This window comes from Camellia sinensis, chromosome 3, assembly GCF_055761805.1.
Source record: "Camellia sinensis isolate YWXY chromosome 3, ASM5576180v1, whole genome shotgun sequence".
Classification (NCBI taxonomy): Eukaryota; Viridiplantae; Streptophyta; class Magnoliopsida; order Ericales; family Theaceae; genus Camellia; species Camellia sinensis.
In genome coordinates this window covers 208,132,459-208,149,359 of record NC_138963.1, presented here as the reverse complement: position 1 = coordinate 208,149,359, position 16,901 = coordinate 208,132,459, and the positions used below count along the sequence as shown (strand labels likewise).

Below are 16,901 nucleotides of genomic sequence, written 5' to 3'. Positions count from 1 at the left end.
AAGAAAAAAGAGTAATGTGATAATTTATAAGAACTTTTTGATTATTTGACTAAAATAATTACTCTCCAAACAAGATCTTAGTCTATTTTATCTTTTATATTTTTTTAACCAAAAAACTATTGCCAAACAACTCCTAAACAGTGTTAAACTATAATATGATATTTTCAATAAATAAACAATAATAACATAAATTTTATTATTTATTTTTCTAACTATCTATGTTGCTGGTGACTTGTTCAACATTATATTATGAAATGGTTGTTATTACGGGTTACTTTCCCTTCACATTTACATTTCTCCGTATTTATTCATATTATTTACATTTCTTCATATTTATTCATATTCTTTTTACGGGCTTAAATTCATATTCACATTGGTAATTTAAACCATTTGCTTTATAGGTTCCGTAATAAAAATTATCTATACAAAAAATAAATTTTATCAGATATCTATAAATATAAAAATAAATCATAATTTGTTTTATAAAATGAGTAGCAAATAAGATTGTAAACTTAAACGATTCATTTTATAAAAAAAACAATGTAATTCATTTCTGTGTTTATAGTTGTCCAATAAATTTAATTTTTTGTATAAATAACTTTTTTATGAAGCTTATGAAATAGACAGCTTAGATCATTAAGGTAAGTCTGTATTGAAATCCACAAGAGGAGTGTGGATGGGTATAGAGTAGGGGTGAGCATGGTCCGGATTGGACCGGATTGAGATAAAACTAGGACCAATCCGTTATTTACGGTTCCTGAAAAATCGGAACCAATCCGATCCGTTTAAATCTTGGAACCAATCCGAACCAACCCATTTCAACACGGATTGGATCGGTTTAGGACCACGGATTCACATAATTAAATAACAAAAATATATATATATAACACTTTAATTTTATAAAAAAATAAATACAGCGCTATATTAGTTCTACAATAGCAACATGTTTTTCTATAATAGCGACATAATGTTCTAGAATTTAAACAATCATAAAAAAACTGGTTTCACCATAAGTATTTAGACCATTATAAATTAAAACTAAAAACTAAAAAATAAAAGTAATAAAAGAAGATATTATAGGAGGTTTAGGTTTGAGTTTAGATTTTATATAGAATAAGAGAAGATACTATGGGAGATGATGTATAATAAAAATATAGACTATTTGTGTATACGGTCCGGATCGGTTTCAATCCGGAACTGTGGGGTTCAATCCAGAACCAATCCGTGGACTACGGATTTTTAATTCTTCAATCCAGAACCGAGCCACGGATTCAAAAAACCAATCCAAACCTATCGAATTGGACTGAACTGGATTGGATTACAGATTTTACGGATTTCTTGCTTAGCCCTAGTATAGAGACATAAAATATGAAGGGAAGCTTATCCTATAAAATACAACTTAATTTGCTAAAATAGTCAAATTCATATTGTTCCGTCGGTTAATTTCAGTTTGAGTTAATTTGCGGCTTGAAATTTATAATTCGCCAAACCGTCCCGTCTCCCTATAGTTAATATACATGTATATATATATATATATATATATATATTTATTTTTAATGAAATATTAAAATAAAAACCAATATGAAAGAGATATAAAATGTGGAATTTAGTGTAAATTAATGTCATGTATATAAAAGAATATGATATAAAATTAGTTGGTATTATACATTTAAAAAATAGTATATGCTAGTGTTATATATTTTCTAAATGATAATTATTTGAAGTTATTCTTCAATTGATTAATGGGTTAAAATTGCCTAAATGGCAATTTGATTACCGATAATAATTTTATCAATCTGTCATTCGATTTGATTTTAATTTCAATAATATTACAATCTCAAAAAAATTTATTGCAAATTTATTCCGAAGCATCAATATGTGACTTAAATTCATTTCATACTTACATCCATACTACATTAATTTAATCTTTACCACCACATACACCTCATCCAAAAAATTTCGGGCTCTTATGTTTGGGACGGTAACTTTTTTGTTTTAATTTTATTCTCAATCAAATCAAATCACTCCGCACACTCTTAATTGTTACAAATGTCAATTAAGGAGTTATTTGACGTGTATTATTTTAGCATATTTATTTTTATCTTATTGGTTACATCACTTTTTTTTTTTTTTTTTGGGTCCTATCACCTTTCTATTACGTTACACATTATTTCATAAAAAATATAAAAAAAATTAACAAATCATCCTAACCAATCTTTAATTACAATTCAGATATCTAAGTCTTCGTTTGGAATGTGAATTGGCATTTTGGTTTTTCGACTTTTTTAACTTAGGATTAAAAAGTCTCATTTTGGATAAATTTTTTGATTTTTTTAAATTTTTATAAAGAAAAAATAAAATAATTATAATTTAAATATAATATTTTATCTTATTAATTTTTTAACTTATTTTATCTTTTTATAACTAAAATAATCTCAATTCAACCCAAACCTTCCTGCCGAATCCTAAATAATCACAATAGGTTCAAAACGAATCCACACGGGCCATACAGTTGGTGCTGGGATCTATTCGATTGAAAAGTGGTCTGACAATTTCGCGTAGCAAAAAACAGAACAGAATAATTTTGCATAGAAAAAGAAAATGGATAAATAAAATAATAAAAAAAAGGAAAAAAGTGGAGGACTTTTCAGCCAAAGCGCGCCCACAAGCGCAAGTTAGCTGCGTGTAGGGCCAAGGCGCACGTTGAATCCAGCTCAGATTTGGCTAGTGAACGCCGAATCCCAACGAACGGTGCGTTTTGGCAATGTCTAGCACATGACATGACAAAGACAATGGGAAAACACCCAAACCCAAAAATAAAAAAAAATTGCACACAAACAAAATAGACGAACACCTTCATTTGCGCTCCTCACTCTTTCTCTCTCTACCTTCTTTCTCTTCGATGATATTTTTGCATCGACTTCGCGATCTGCGTATTTTTTTTTTGATTTCTGCAACTAATTATCAATTCATATTCTTCTCATGATAAAGGTTTGTTTGTTTGTTTTTTTTTTTTTTTTCTCGCATTTTTGTTCTTCTTTCTCGGTCATTGTTCTCCCGATTCTCGCATAAAGTGAAAACATTTTATCCGCATTGACTTGACTTTCACCAACCTGTTCTCTAAATTATTGTCTTCGTCAATTGATCCAGATTGATTTTAATTATGTATGTGATAAATTGATTGTTTTTCTTTGAAGATCCCCATAATTTGATTCCAAATCAAGCAATGTTGTTGTTGTGTTATGTAATTTGGTGAGAAGGTTTGTTTGTTTGATTTTGTTTTTGTTTGATGTGTTTGGTTTAGGATTAGAAATTGAAAAAAAAATCGCATGGAGGAATGAGGATTAAAGAGTGGTTGGTTTGGATTTGAAGGAGGTGAACAATGTCCTCGAAGGGTGAACATCAGACGGTGCCGCTTTCGGTGTTGCTAAAGCGCGAATTAGCGAATGAGAAGATTGAGAATCCAGAGATTTGTCATGGTCAGGCTAGCCAAAGCAAGAAAGGGGAGGACTTCACATTTGTCAAGACCGAATGCCAACGCGTTGTAGGAGATGAGGTTTTTACATATTCTGTTTTCGCGGTATGTTTTTCGTGTTTTTAAACCAATGTGGTTATGCTTTATCCTGTATCTATGCTTAGAATTTGTCTGTGGTTGTCTGAATTAACTCAATGAAATCTCCTTCTAGTGCCTTAATGCTTTTTAGTATAGTATGATACCTTGGTGGAAGAAGGCTTATGGTATCAATATTGCAGGTTTAGCCTGTATAAAGCCAGGGGACAATCAATTGCTTTGATTTTTAGTGTTTGAAAGAACAATTGTTCATATTAACTAGTTGGGTTAATTTTGGGGGTATGCATGTTTACAGTTTGTATGCTTTTTTTTAAAAAAATTTGATCTGATTGGTGAGCTATGGCAGAAATTTATAATGTTCAAAGATAAAGGGAAAAAGGTGCAATTTGTGCTTGGTCATTGTTGCTAGCTGTCGACATTTCCATTTCTTTGCCACTATCTTAACTCAACAAAACAAGTCAAACATTGAGTTTTATTGGTTGGGCTAGGCTAACTGACTTTTTTCTATCTATTTTCTTATTCTTGTTGTGTGTTTCTTGTACATCTATTTACAGGGGTTCTCCTTCCATAATTGTCCTTGAAAACTCTCTCTTGCATCCATCCTTGGGGATTTTCAGCTTCTTCTTTGTGTTTTTGTTAGTCTTCGTCGGCATCTATGCTATAGGAATTAGTCCTTACCATATACACATATATGTGCAGTACTTTGTTTTGTTAAGAAGAGGTCAACTATTATATACTCTCCCTTCCTCGTTTTCTTTCTTTTTCTTTTTCTTGACCTATAGGGAACCACTCCTTTGACTTGGTAATTGAAGAAGTAAACTAGAATTTTCTGTCCCTGTGTTGTTCAGGCAGATATTGAGGCAGTCGATTTTTCTACATGATGATGTCAATTGTCAAGTAAATTCTTGATTCTTAAATAGACTTCATATAGGAATTTATGAGTTCTGTCATCCTGTGCTTGGACAAGAAATATATTTTTAAAGGGACGTTTTTAATGGCACCGAATTTTGTTAAATATTGTATGCTTATTAGTACCCGTGTATCTTATGCATGTATAATAGGTTTATATTGATCCACTAAATTGGTACTAATGACATAGAACACAGTTCACTTTATGTTTTTGTTAAAAGTGTACTAATATTCTCTACTGTTCTCGAGGAATTTAGAATTGATGCTATCTTTTGCTTGTGCATTTCATTTGACGGATACCAATGAATTGTTACCCACTTTTGCAATCACAGGAGACTGGTGTCTTTGGGCTGTCTTCATCAATGATTCTAGTTGCCGCTATTACTTCATAATTCGTCATAGTTAGATTAAATTTTTTTTTGGTTTGAATCTTATTCTGCAGCTATTTGATGGACACAATGGGCCTGCGGCTGCCATATACTCTAAGGAAAATCTCCTAAATAATGTTTTGGCTTGTATTCCTTCTGACCTTAACAGAGATGAATGGATTGCAGCACTGCCAAGGGCTTTGGTTGCGGGGTTTGTAAAAACTGATAAAGATTTTCAAGAGAGAGGTATGATTTGGATTTGTGTTAAGTCTTATTAACATTCCATTACTGGTCTGGTCATGTCACGGTCAAGAGGCCATCATGTAGCTTAAGTAGAAAGCAAAGGACATTTTATTTAGCTTCCCTCCCAAACTTTTTTTTCCACTATCATTTGAGTTCATCTTTCATATACATCAACATCCATGTTAGCTTCTTTTTTTTTTGAAGTAGCATTTTGTAAAAATATGTCTATTTTAGTTAATTGTTTTATTTTCTTACAACATTGGTTTTCTTTATAATTGTAATCTATGAAGCACGGGTACGAGTATGAGTGCTGATACTGGTACGATACGGGTACGTCGATACGGTAAATTCAAAAAAAGTAGGGTACGGGTACGGCTTGGTACGCTTGTAAAAAAATATTTATTTTTAATTTATAGTAATGTAAAATTAATTAAATGGTTTAATTTGTTAAGATTTAACCTATAATTAACATTTAATGCCAAAAGTAAATGTATAAATCAAAATTAAATGTCAATATATTTTACAAACCATAGTTTAATTTTAAAAACATGCTAAGTATAAAACTAAAAATAAAAAAGAAGTCTAGTTAAAGGGGTTTTATCTCTATAGTAGAAGAAAAAATTATTTCAACTGAAGTACGGTACGGCTTGAGTATATAGTAGGTACGTCTGGATACGCTAAAAATTAAGAAGAAAAAATTTAGGTACGTGTTTCGTGTACCCGGTACGTATGAAGAAGTACCATACGAGGTACCATACGCCGGTAAGTACCCGGTACGGGTACAACTTGTTTTTTGAAGTACCCATGCTTCATAGATTGTAATTGCTTATTGAAATTCCGTAGGAGCCCTCTTCTCTCTCTCTATCTCTCTCTCTCTCAAATGTATATGGTATTTACACATCGATATGATGACATTTCAGCACAAACTTCAGGAACAACCGTCACCTTTATGATTATTGAAGGATGGTTCATAACTGTAGCATCTGTTGGTGATTCTCGTTGTGTACTTGAATCGGCTGATGGTGAAATATATTATCTGTCAGCAGATCATAGGCTTGAATGCAGTGTAGAAGAGTAAGTTATATATATTTTTTGCTTTAGCAACAAGTTAGAGTCATGTTTTACATAGGTTTTACCTCTTAATCTTTCATCAGGAGAGAACGTATAACTGCAAGTGGTGGTGAGGTTGGTCGGCTTAATACTGGTGGTGGTACAGAGGTATAACTTTTAGTTCATTTTAGCTGTACACTTAATATTTTATAGTACACAAACTTGAATGCCCATATTGATGAACTGTATTCAAATTATGGATAAGTAGAACCACAAATCATTAATTACACTGGCATGTCTACATAGTGGACCAAAAATCATGTGATCTGAAAAGCAGAATGTTGTTAAGTAAACATATTTAATGTACAAGTTAACATGAATTTTGTTCTCCAATTATTTGTACTTATTTGGGAAAGGTGATGTCTTCCCATATAATGATGACCATGAGTGTAGAGAAAAAACATGTTTGACTTCAGTTAATGAGAAACATGGTTTTGCTATGTTCCCTGTAATAGATCATTATTATTTATATGTACTTATTACTTTATTGTCTATGGACTAAGAAGCACGGACACTTCTGCAGAGGAAGTGTGTGGTGTCCGACACGACGTCTCTTAATTAAAAAATCAAATTCATAATATTGGACACTTTACTAGCACTTTGTGGACACTTCGGCGACACTTGTTAAACCCTTTGAACACGTCCTATGTGATGACTTTGTTCATAATAACAATGTTATGCATTGTTCAGAACCTAAGTTGCACGAAGCGGGAGCGGGGATGGGAGCGAGGAAACGTGAGCCGATAAAAGTTTTTTAGGTTGGGAGCGCCTCGGGGAGCGGTAATATATATATATATTTTTAATAGTTATTTTTAAAATATATTTATTATATAAAGGTGAGTTAAATAGTTATTTTTAAATATATTTATTATTTTTATCTTAGGTATTATTTTTATTGATAATATTTTTAATTTATTTATATAATTATTTTTATTTTTAATTGATATATATTATAAATAAAAAATATAACAAATAAGGAATAATAAACTATGTTAAAATAAATAAAAGATAAAAATTGGATGATTTATTTTATAGATTTTATTTTATTTTTTTTATTATATTTGATTTAATTAGATTTATTATTATATAACAAATTATATTATTTATTATATTTATTATATGTTAAAAATGGGAGGGGGAGAGACATAATACAAATCGACGAGAGAGAGAGAGAGAGAGAGAGAGAGAGAGAAAGAAGAAGAAGAAGAAGAAGAAGGTGAGCAGATCGAAGGCGATGGCAATGGCGATGGCGATGTCGAGAAGATCGAAGGTGAGAGCGAAGGTGAGCAGATCGCGAGGCGAGAGCAGATCGAAGGCGAAGTCTATGTAGAAGGTCCAGGCGATGTCGAAGGTCGACGTCAATGTCGAAGGAGAAGGCGACAGCGAGACCGGGTTTCTCTCTCTCTCTCTCTCTCCCCTTTACGATCCCATGTTGGACTGAATCGCGTTTTTCTCTTCACAGAAACGCGATTCTTACATGTTTTTTTCTAGGAAACGCGAAATCGCGATTCTTACTCAGAGTCGCCACCTGGTTGCATGATTCCTGCAACTAAGTTCAGAACACAACTTATGCACTCCAAATATGTTTTGAAACATTTATATGATGAAAACATCCTGTGTATTACAATATTATATAATTGTTTGTATTATTTAGAATGTAATGGTTGCTTGAATGATATCTTGATGTAGTTAGTATTATATTGTATATTTTTCATTAACTTTGAATAAATTATTCATATGTATGACATACAATAAATTTGTAAAAATATAAAAAAATTAATGTGTTCCAAGCTTGTCTTGTCTTGCATTTTTTGAAAATTGACGTATTGGCATGTTCATGTTAGATCGGTCCTCTAAGATGTTGGCCTGGTGGCTTGTGCCTTTCACGTTCCATTGGAGATTTGGATGTTGGCGAGTACATTGTCCCTGTTCCTTATGTAAAACAAGTGAAGGTTTGTTTCTCATCTTTTTTATTTACACAATTTTTTTTGTAGTTTAGCCATAATTCTCTCTATCTGCTTCTATTTCAAGTTTCTTTTATTTTCCATTGTTATAAAATGGGAAAAAGCTTTTTCTATTTACATTCGTGCTAATAATGCCAAACGATAGGTTTGAATCCAATCTACCCTCCCAGACCTCCATCCAATAGGGACTAAACTTGGGGTATTTATTATTATTTTTTTTAATAATTTGGAGGTGGCTAATCTTTCAAATTCAAAGGTTATCAACAGAATTTGTTGTACTTCACCTTTCTTGATCATGATCACTGTGATTGAATTTATTTATTTATTTTTTGGAATGGTTGATTTTCTTGCAATTATATAGATTGTGATATCTAGAAGAATACATAATTGTATACTCCTTAGTTTACTCAAATAATTTCACCACAGTTTTGTATGATGGGCTTTAATTATTGATGAATTCCTCTTGTTGTGTCCTAACACAAATCTCTGTTGAATCTTTAAATATTGATAATCATAATAATATGTCAAGGAAATGCTCAAGACACAAGATTATAGTGGTAAAAACTTCAGTAAAGGCATTTTTGGTTGGAATTTAATTTCCTTGGTAGCAGGGAACCTAGTGAAATATTCTCAGTTATCATTAAAATATTTGGACCTTGAGCAGCACAATCCAAGTTGATGTCCTATTAGTTTACAAATTTTCATGAGCATGTGACATTCTCTGAAGAGCTACATGTTACGGACTGAATTGGCAAGAAAGCTTTTGTTGCTGATCCCACATTCTGAATGATGATTAGCTTCTGATGGGTGAAGTTCTGCTTGTTAGATTCAACTCAAGTTCCATCTTGTTTCAATTTGTTAAAAAATTGGTTTTTAAGAATGTAAGGCTGTGTTTGTTACGGCTCTAGAACTAACGTTCCAGAGCTTAATTTGAACACGGCGTTTGTTTACGAATTTCAAAACTTAATTCCATGTTCACTTTTGAAAACGCGGTTGAAAACGGGAAAATTTTGACTAACCAGTCGTCCCACCGAATGTCCTACCGGACGTCTCACCGGTCGTCAGGCTGGTTGACCAGAACAGTACAATTATTTTTTTTATTTTTTGCAATTGACGTATGTTAATTTTTATATATTCGAAAAAAGTAATTTCCAAATTTTAAAAAAAAATTTATATGTTTTAATAGAATTTTGAGTTGTATGTTTGGTTATGAATTGTAAATTTTTGTATCAAATATCATATGTCACATCAAAAATTTCCCACTCAATTCAAAACTCATTTCAAAACTCTTTCACCAAACAAATTTTCCACACTCAAATCATAATTTTAAAACTTACAAATTCAAAATACAACTCTTATTCTCAAATCATAGTTAGAAAGCTCTACCAAACGCAACCTAAGACTTTTTACATATGTTTGGTGAGTGGTTGGGCTGATAAAAAAAGTATTAAAATAATTGTTGTGTGGGAAGTCAAGCTCAAAAAAGGATACCTTCCCAAGCAAAGGCTTCTGGTCTAGAAAAAGTTTTATCCTTTTTTAAAGTCATCTAATGAGGATATATCTTGTTACTCATTAAATTTATTTTCAGTTTTCCAATCACGATTTCTAGTAATTAGCTAAAAAAAGGAGTGTTTGATAGTTGTTAAATGTCATGCTAATTATGGGACAAAAATTACAAAATTGTGAGAGAACTGCCATTCCCTAGGACCATCGATTCTGGATTGATTTGACTTGGATTTATATTTAAAATTTGACTTCTAGAATCTATAATGAACATGAGTGAAATTTGAATGGTTGACGTAAAGTCTCAAAATAATTATCCATTATCTCTTTCAGTTTGGTGTTATTAATTGTCTATCATGAGCAGTTGGAAACAGAAGGTGAAAACCACAGTTGGAAACGTGGCGATGAAGAATAACCACTGATAGCTACTCCAGATCTTTGTTTCTTGAGGAATTTTTTCGGAACATTTAGAACTTGAACAACCTGCTAGTGCCTTTGAGTATTTCTTTTAGCTTGGCTTTGAAGCAACATAAAATTAAATATATTAATTTAATTCACCGCTGGGTCTCAACTGTCTTGTATCTAGTGGGTAAGAAATTTAGGTATGCCCAATATCTAAGAAGCACAGACATTTCTAAGAAATTGACATATCCATGTCAGACACCAACACTCCTTGGACATGCTTGGACATGTGTCCTATACTCTTTTTTACGTGTCCAAAATTTAAAATAAAAAAAATCATAACTTCGGACATGTCCGAGATTCATTTTGTGACGTGTCCATCACTTCTTGGTCAAAAATAACAGCAAAAAAAAAAAACAAAAACCAACACTTCTTGGACATTTGCTAAACACAATTTTTGAAGTTTGAGAATTTGACCCAAATGTCTTATATCCTTAAAAAACATACAATTATTAAGAATAATCCTATAGAAGTTTCACATAAACTTAAATGAAAAATAAAAAAGATACGTAAATGTATTAGCAGATTGCTTAGGAGGATAAGGTATATGTTTGTTAAGTTGTCTGATTTTTAACTAATATGGTCTAGTAGTCTAATAAATTATGTAAGAGAATTAGATACAAGATTCATTTGGTATAAAGTAATTGTTTAATTTTGTATAAATTATGCACATATATAACTATGTAATATTATGATATATTCCTAGATAATATAATATCAAGATATAATTATTTGTGGCATGTCCTAACAGCTTAAGCTTTTGGGAAAATTAGTAACTTAATATGTATGACTTCTGATTATTAGTAATTATTGTATTAGCTTGAATTTAACTATAGTAAATCATGTGAAGTTTCATCTTAGAAATCTTTTTATTAAATTTTCTAATGATATTTCTGCAGCTATCAACTGCTGGTGGCAGGCTTATTATCTCAAGCGATGGTGTTTGGGATGCATTATCTGCGGAGACAGCATTTGATTGTTGTCGTGGGGTGCAACCAGATGCAGCAGCTTCACAGATTGTTAAAGTATGCTAACAACTTGAAGTTTTTATTTGTTTACTCTTTATTTATTTATTTTTCCCAAGGGTCTTGTGGAGAATGTAGTGGCAGTCATTAGGGAAGGGGATAGAATTATGTTAGTTAAACTAGTTATTGGAGGGAATATAGTGAACGTTATGGCCCCATTTGTTTTCAGAGGTAGAATGGAGGGGATTCATAGTGAGGGGCCCGTTTGTTTTTAGAGGCAGAATGGAGGGGATTAATAGTGAGGGAATTGTTAGTGAGAGGATTGATAGTGAGGGGATTAAGTAAATTGTGTTTGTTTTGATGATAGTTGTTAGTGTAGGAATTGTTAAATTATTTTTATATAAAATAATAAAACAAATAAAAAATATAAAAAATTAAACATTAATATTTAAAAAAAATTCTCAATATATAAAAAATAAAAAAAATAAAAAAATTTATAATTCCCTCACTATTTTTCTAATACCATCTTTACTTCCTCCATCCCAATCCCCCTTCCAAGGCCTTTACTAATACCAAGGGATTAGGAGTCCTCTCCCCATCTCTCAAAACAAACACCCCATATAGTAGTCCCACCTCACTATCAATCCCAATCCGCTCCCTATAACCCCAAACAAACGGGGCCTATTAGTGCATACGCCTCTCAAGTAGGATTAGATGATCAGACTAAGAGGGATTTTTGGGAGCAAATGGATGAGATCTTACAGGAGATACCCGTAGGGAAGAACCTGATTATAGGTGGAGATTTTAATGGCCATGTAGACATAGATAAACTAGGCTATGAAAGAGTGCATGGTGGATACGGTTTTGGTGATAGAAAATGAAGCTAGAGAGAGTATCTTAGATTTTGCGTTGGCTTCTGATCTGGTGGTGGCCAATACTATGTATAAGAAGAGGGAGGAGCATTTGATAACCTTTAAGAGTGGGTCAGTTAAGAGCCAAATAGATTACTTCTTAGTGAGAAAAGTGGACTGCCTAAAATGCAATAATTGTAAGGTGATTCTTAGAGAGAGCCTAACCTCTCAACATAGGATTTTGGTACTAGATTTATATTTTAAAGGGCAATACCAAGCTAGGAAGGATGGTGGGCGTCGTAGGAAGAGATGGTGGGACCTAAAAGGAGATAAATTAGAAATATTTAAGAATAAAATGGATAAGGAAGTTACTTGGGACTTGGAAGATGATGCTAACACTATGTGAAACTCGATGGCCAATTGTATGAGAAGAATCTCAAGGGAAGTGAGAGTCGAAAGGAACGGGACCCAGTTCTAGGAAAACTTGGTGGTGGAGGGAAGAGATTCAAGCGGTAGTTAAGGCAAAAAAAGAGTGCTTTAAAAAGTGACAAAAGCATAGAACTGAGGAAAATCTTAAGAGTTATAAATTGGTTAATAAGGAGATGAAGAAAGTAGTGAGAGAGGCTAAGTTGAAAGCTTATGATGACCTATACACTAGACTAGATAGTAAGGAGGGAGAGAAGAGGGTATACAAACTTGCTAAGATACGGGAGAGAAAAACAAGAGATTTTAATTAAGTTAAGTGCATCAAGAGTGAGGATTCTAAGGTATTGGTGAGGGATGAAGAGATTAAGGAAAGATGGAAGAACTATTTTGAGAAACTATTAAATGAGAAACATGGAGTTACGGCAATAGGGGAAGAAATAGCCAGTAATATGATAAACCAAGACTATAGGTTTTATCGCAAGATTAAGAGCTTTGAAGTGGAGATAGTACTTAAGAAGATGAAATCAAATAAGGTTTTAGGATCAGATGATATCCCTATTGAAGCTTGAAAGTGTTTGGGAAAAAAAAGGGTTGCTTGGTTGACTAGGTTGTTTAGCAAAATTTTATTGACTAGGAACATGCCAAATGAGTGGAGGAAGAGTATTTTAGTGCCAATCTATAAGAATAAAGGAGATGTACAGAATTGCAACAACTATAGAGGAATCAAACTAATGTGTCATATAATGAAAGTGTGGGAGAGGGTAATAGAACGCCGATTACAAGATATAACAGAGGTGTCACAGAATCAATTTGGGTTTATGCCTGGCAAGTCAACAATGGAAGCGATCTATTTTTTGAGGAGAGTAATAGAAAAGTATAGAGAAAAAAAGAGAGACATTCATATGGTGTTTATTAACCTTGAGAAAGCATATGATAAAGTGCTCTGGGATATAATATGGTGGGTGTTAGCGAAGAAAGGGGTGACAAAAGGTTAGATTGATGTGATTAGGGACATTTAGATCGTATGCTGGAGAGACAAATGAATTTCCTATCACTGTAGGGCTACACCAAGGGATTTACCTTAAATCCTTATCTTTTTGCTTTAGTTATGGATGAGTTGACGAGAAATATTCAGGATGACGTGCCATGGCGTATGCTTTTTGTAGATGATATAGTGCTAGAGAAAGAGTCAATACAAAGTTGGAGGTTTGGAGAAAAGCTCTTGAATCTAAAGGATTGCGGATAAGCAGAACTAAGACAGAGTACATGGAGTGTAAATTTAGTAACAGTAACAATGAAAGCAGAGGAGAAGTGAAGATCGAGAATCAAAAACTGTCTAAGAGTGAACATTTTCGTTATTTAGGATCGATTATCACAACAGTAGGGGAGATTGATGCGGATGTGGCCTATAGGATTAAGGCGGGATGGTGCAAGTGGAGAAGTGCGTCTGGGGTACTGTGTGATAAACGAATACCCACTAGACTTAAAGGTAAGTTCTATAGCGATGTTATATGGGACGGAGTGTTGGGCAACGAAGAAACATGTAGATAAGATGAGCGTGGCTGAGATGAGAATGTTAAGGTGGATGTGTGGCAAGACTAGATAAGACAGAATTAGGAATGAGTGTATTCGGGAATGGGTAGGAGTAGCACCGATAGAAGATAAGCTGAGAGAGAATCAATTGAGATGGTTTGGTCATATTCAACGGAGACCAACAGAGGTAGTAATGAAGAGATGCGATACTGTAACGGTAGATGGAAGTGTTTGGGGACCGGGTAGGTCTAGATTAACGTTGGTTAGCGTTGTAAATAAAGATATGAATTTACTTAATTTAACTAACGAAATGGCCTTTGATAGGGCCGCGTGGAGAAAAAGAATTTATGCAGCCGACCCCATTTGATGGGACTTAAGGCTTGGCTTGGTTTGGTTTGGTTTGGTTTGGTTATTTATTTATTTATTATTAATGATTTTCAATTGTCTGTTGCTTATTCAAATATCCAGTTACACCCTTCTGCTCCATTTTGCAGGATGCTGTAGGAATGAAAGGACTTCGAGATGATACAACTTGTATTGTGATTGATGTACGACTTCCAGAGAAGCCAAATGTCCCTTTGCCACCTCCAAAGAAGCAGGGCGGCAAAGGAGTTTTTATGTCCATGTTTCGTAAGAAATCCTCCGAGTCATCTTCTCAAATTGATAAAGAATATTGTGAGCCAGATGTGGTAGAAGAAATATTTGAGGATGGATCTGCAATGCTTTCAGAAAGGTTTGTACAGAGCAAGTCAATATTGTTAGCTGAATTTAAAACTTCCATTTCTAGAATCATGGAATGTGTTCATTGTGTTGGTCGCGTTGTTTTATTGATAATAAATACCATTTTTTTTTAATAAAATGAGGTGCATATTTGGATGCAGGTTGGACACAAAATACCCAATCTGCAATGTGTTCAAGTTGTTCATGTGTGCAGTTTGTCAAGTAGAGATGAAACCTGGAGAGGGTATTTCAATATATGCCGGTGTTTCAAATTCGGGAAAAGTGCGGCCTTGGGATGGCCCTTTCCTTTGCGTAAGTTGCCAAGAGAAGAAAGAAGCCATGGAAGGGAAGAGACCTTCTGGAGGTATGTCAGCTCAATCATATTATTCTGTGAAAACCTCTTGTCACGAAGCTTTGTTTTTATTTTTGTGTTTTTCATGTTCTGGTGTTTACAGCTGGAAGGTATAGTAGCGGAAGTGACTAGTCAACCTTTCTCAAGCATTAATTAAGCACTAACTATTGTTCCTGGAATGATCACAAATGGGAAGGCAGAACTTCTCACCATATAATTCCACTCATGTCTCTGATTGAGCGGTTTGAGCATTTCAATCCATTTTGACATTTTAGTTGGGACCCATTCGGGATTTTTTCCTAATGTTTCCTTGCTCCCAGTCAGAAGATCAAAGATTCAGGTTGATGTAGTGTTATTGAAAAATAGTTTCTGACTCGGGGAGGTTTTTCATGCCTGCCTACCACCTTTGGAAGATTCATATGAGATGTTGATACACTCTTGACTGGGTTACACGACTGAGAGAATCATCTCCTCCTCCTGAATATGTTCAACTGTTTACAGGTACGTCCCTTTCCTAGAGCTAACATCAAGTGAGATCAGTCTTCACTCTACAGTATAATATCCTTTTATAGGAAGTTGAATGTGTACTATTAGGATTCATTGCATAGGAGAAACTTCTGTGATCATTCTGATATTGAACTTGTTCATGTAAACATTAATTCGTTCCTAGGCAAAACCTTCAGAAAAGAAGCAGACTGATGTTTCTGTAGTTTCCACCACTGTAATTCAAAATTATTATTATTTTTGTTTGCATTGTAATTCAAAATTGATGAATGAAAAAACCGCAGTTTCAAAAATTTAGAAAATAACCATCTTAATATATGTAAGTTTCTTCAATGTAGCTGTGTAAGGTTTTGATCTCATCAAGTTTTGGCATGGTTTGTCATGAGATTGGTTTCTCATATTTCTTATTCTTGTCTATGCTGCTAATTAGATTAAGTTTACATAGATAGAATCAAGTCATAAAAACATCAAAAATGCACTTGTCTCAACAATGGGCTCGCCTTCATTGATATCTTTGTCATTTTCACTAGGGGTGGGTGTCATCGTATTGATGTGTATATTTAAATTATTTTTTTTATGATTTAGTTTTGTATATTTATGATTTAATTCTGTATATGTAGATATTATGTGATTAATTTCTTAGAAAAATGGAAGTGTTGGTAAGGGTACCTTGAATACTGAAACATAGAGTTGATATCTGCTGTTGCCTTTTCCAAGATGGATTGATTCCAAAGCTCCATTTTCATTGTTTAGCTCAAATTCAGTGTTATTTGTTTCTGAGTTGAACCCAAAAAACTGGAAAATAGAATAGGAAATTCACTTGACCCACAAAAAAAAGAGGGAGATTGTAAAGTTTTTGTCTCATACCATGTTTGCATGTGTGCTTTTTTTCTTCCCACGACTCTTCTTCTGTCTTTTGGAGAAAGAATAAGATTTTGAGTGGCCGATGGGTGTAGTGGCAAAAGCAGAAAATGAAAAAGTTTTCTCCACCCAAAGGTATCTTTGCTGGATGACTGTGAAGTCTTTGTTTTATGTAATGGTTGCTTGCTTCTCTCTCTCTCTCTCTCTCTCTCTCTCTCTCTTCCTTATCTTTAGATACACAAAATATTATGATTTATTTGAGTGGAGAAGATGAGTCTGTCCGTTGTCCACCCAAATAATGCCTCCATGATTGAGATTTTGACCTTAACTAAGCAAACAAAATTCCTCTATGCTGGATTTGTACTATTGAGGACCACAATGTACACGTGTGTCTGGACCCACCCACACATACATCTCCTTACCTAACTGTTAACCCTTGTTCAATCATCGCCATCCAACTTAGATCAGACGGTTGCAATATGTTATACCCTGATCATGCATGCATGTGACCTACCTTCACAGACATTCTTTTCTTCTCCTCCTTCATTATACTTAACGG

At 33.5% G+C, this 16,901-nt stretch overlaps 1 protein-coding gene and 1 long non-coding RNA gene across 4 annotated transcripts; one reads left to right on the top strand and one right to left on the bottom strand.

Moving 5' to 3' along the window:
• Positions 1–2,746: 2,746 nt before the first annotated feature.
• LOC114270327 (putative protein phosphatase 2C 12) lies at positions 2,747–15,783 on the top strand. Of its 3 annotated transcripts, none has more exons than XM_028211794.2 (10): positions 2,747–2,991; positions 3,305–3,580; positions 4,923–5,094; positions 6,012–6,165; positions 6,246–6,309; positions 8,046–8,153; positions 11,030–11,155; positions 14,400–14,638; positions 14,787–14,989; positions 15,081–15,783. In XM_028211794.2, the coding sequence occupies exons 2-10, from the start codon at positions 3,383–3,385 to the stop codon at positions 15,107–15,109; spliced, it is 1,293 nt and encodes a 430-aa protein (XP_028067595.2). In that variant the 5' UTR covers positions 2,747–2,991; positions 3,305–3,382; the 3' UTR covers positions 15,110–15,783. The 3 variants fall into 3 exon arrangements, with proteins under 3 accessions (XP_028067595.2, XP_028067594.2, XP_082778185.1); XM_028211793.2 differs by having other exon boundaries at positions 2,830–3,165; XM_082922059.1 differs by having other exon boundaries at positions 2,834–2,991; positions 3,373–3,580.
• On the bottom strand, positions 15,039–16,642 carry LOC114261947 (uncharacterized). The gene is made up of 2 exons (XR_003629176.2): positions 16,349–16,642; positions 15,039–16,276 (listed from the first exon to the last, which is right to left on the bottom strand). It is a non-coding gene; the product is annotated as an uncharacterized LOC114261947 (long non-coding RNA).
• Positions 16,643–16,901: the final 259 nt, after the last annotated feature.

Coding starts and splice junctions, on each gene's coding strand:
- LOC114270327 (XM_028211794.2), top strand. CDS start 3,383: ATGTCCTCGAAGGGTGAACATCAGACGGTGCCGCTTTCGGTGTTGCTA. Junction 11,156..14,399: donor CAGCTTCACAGATTGTTAAA/GTATGCTAACAA, acceptor TCCATTTTGCAG/GATGCTGTAGGAATGAAAGG. Junction 14,990..15,080: donor AGGGAAGAGACCTTCTGGAG/GTATGTCAGCTC, acceptor TGGTGTTTACAG/CTGGAAGGTATAGTAGCGGA.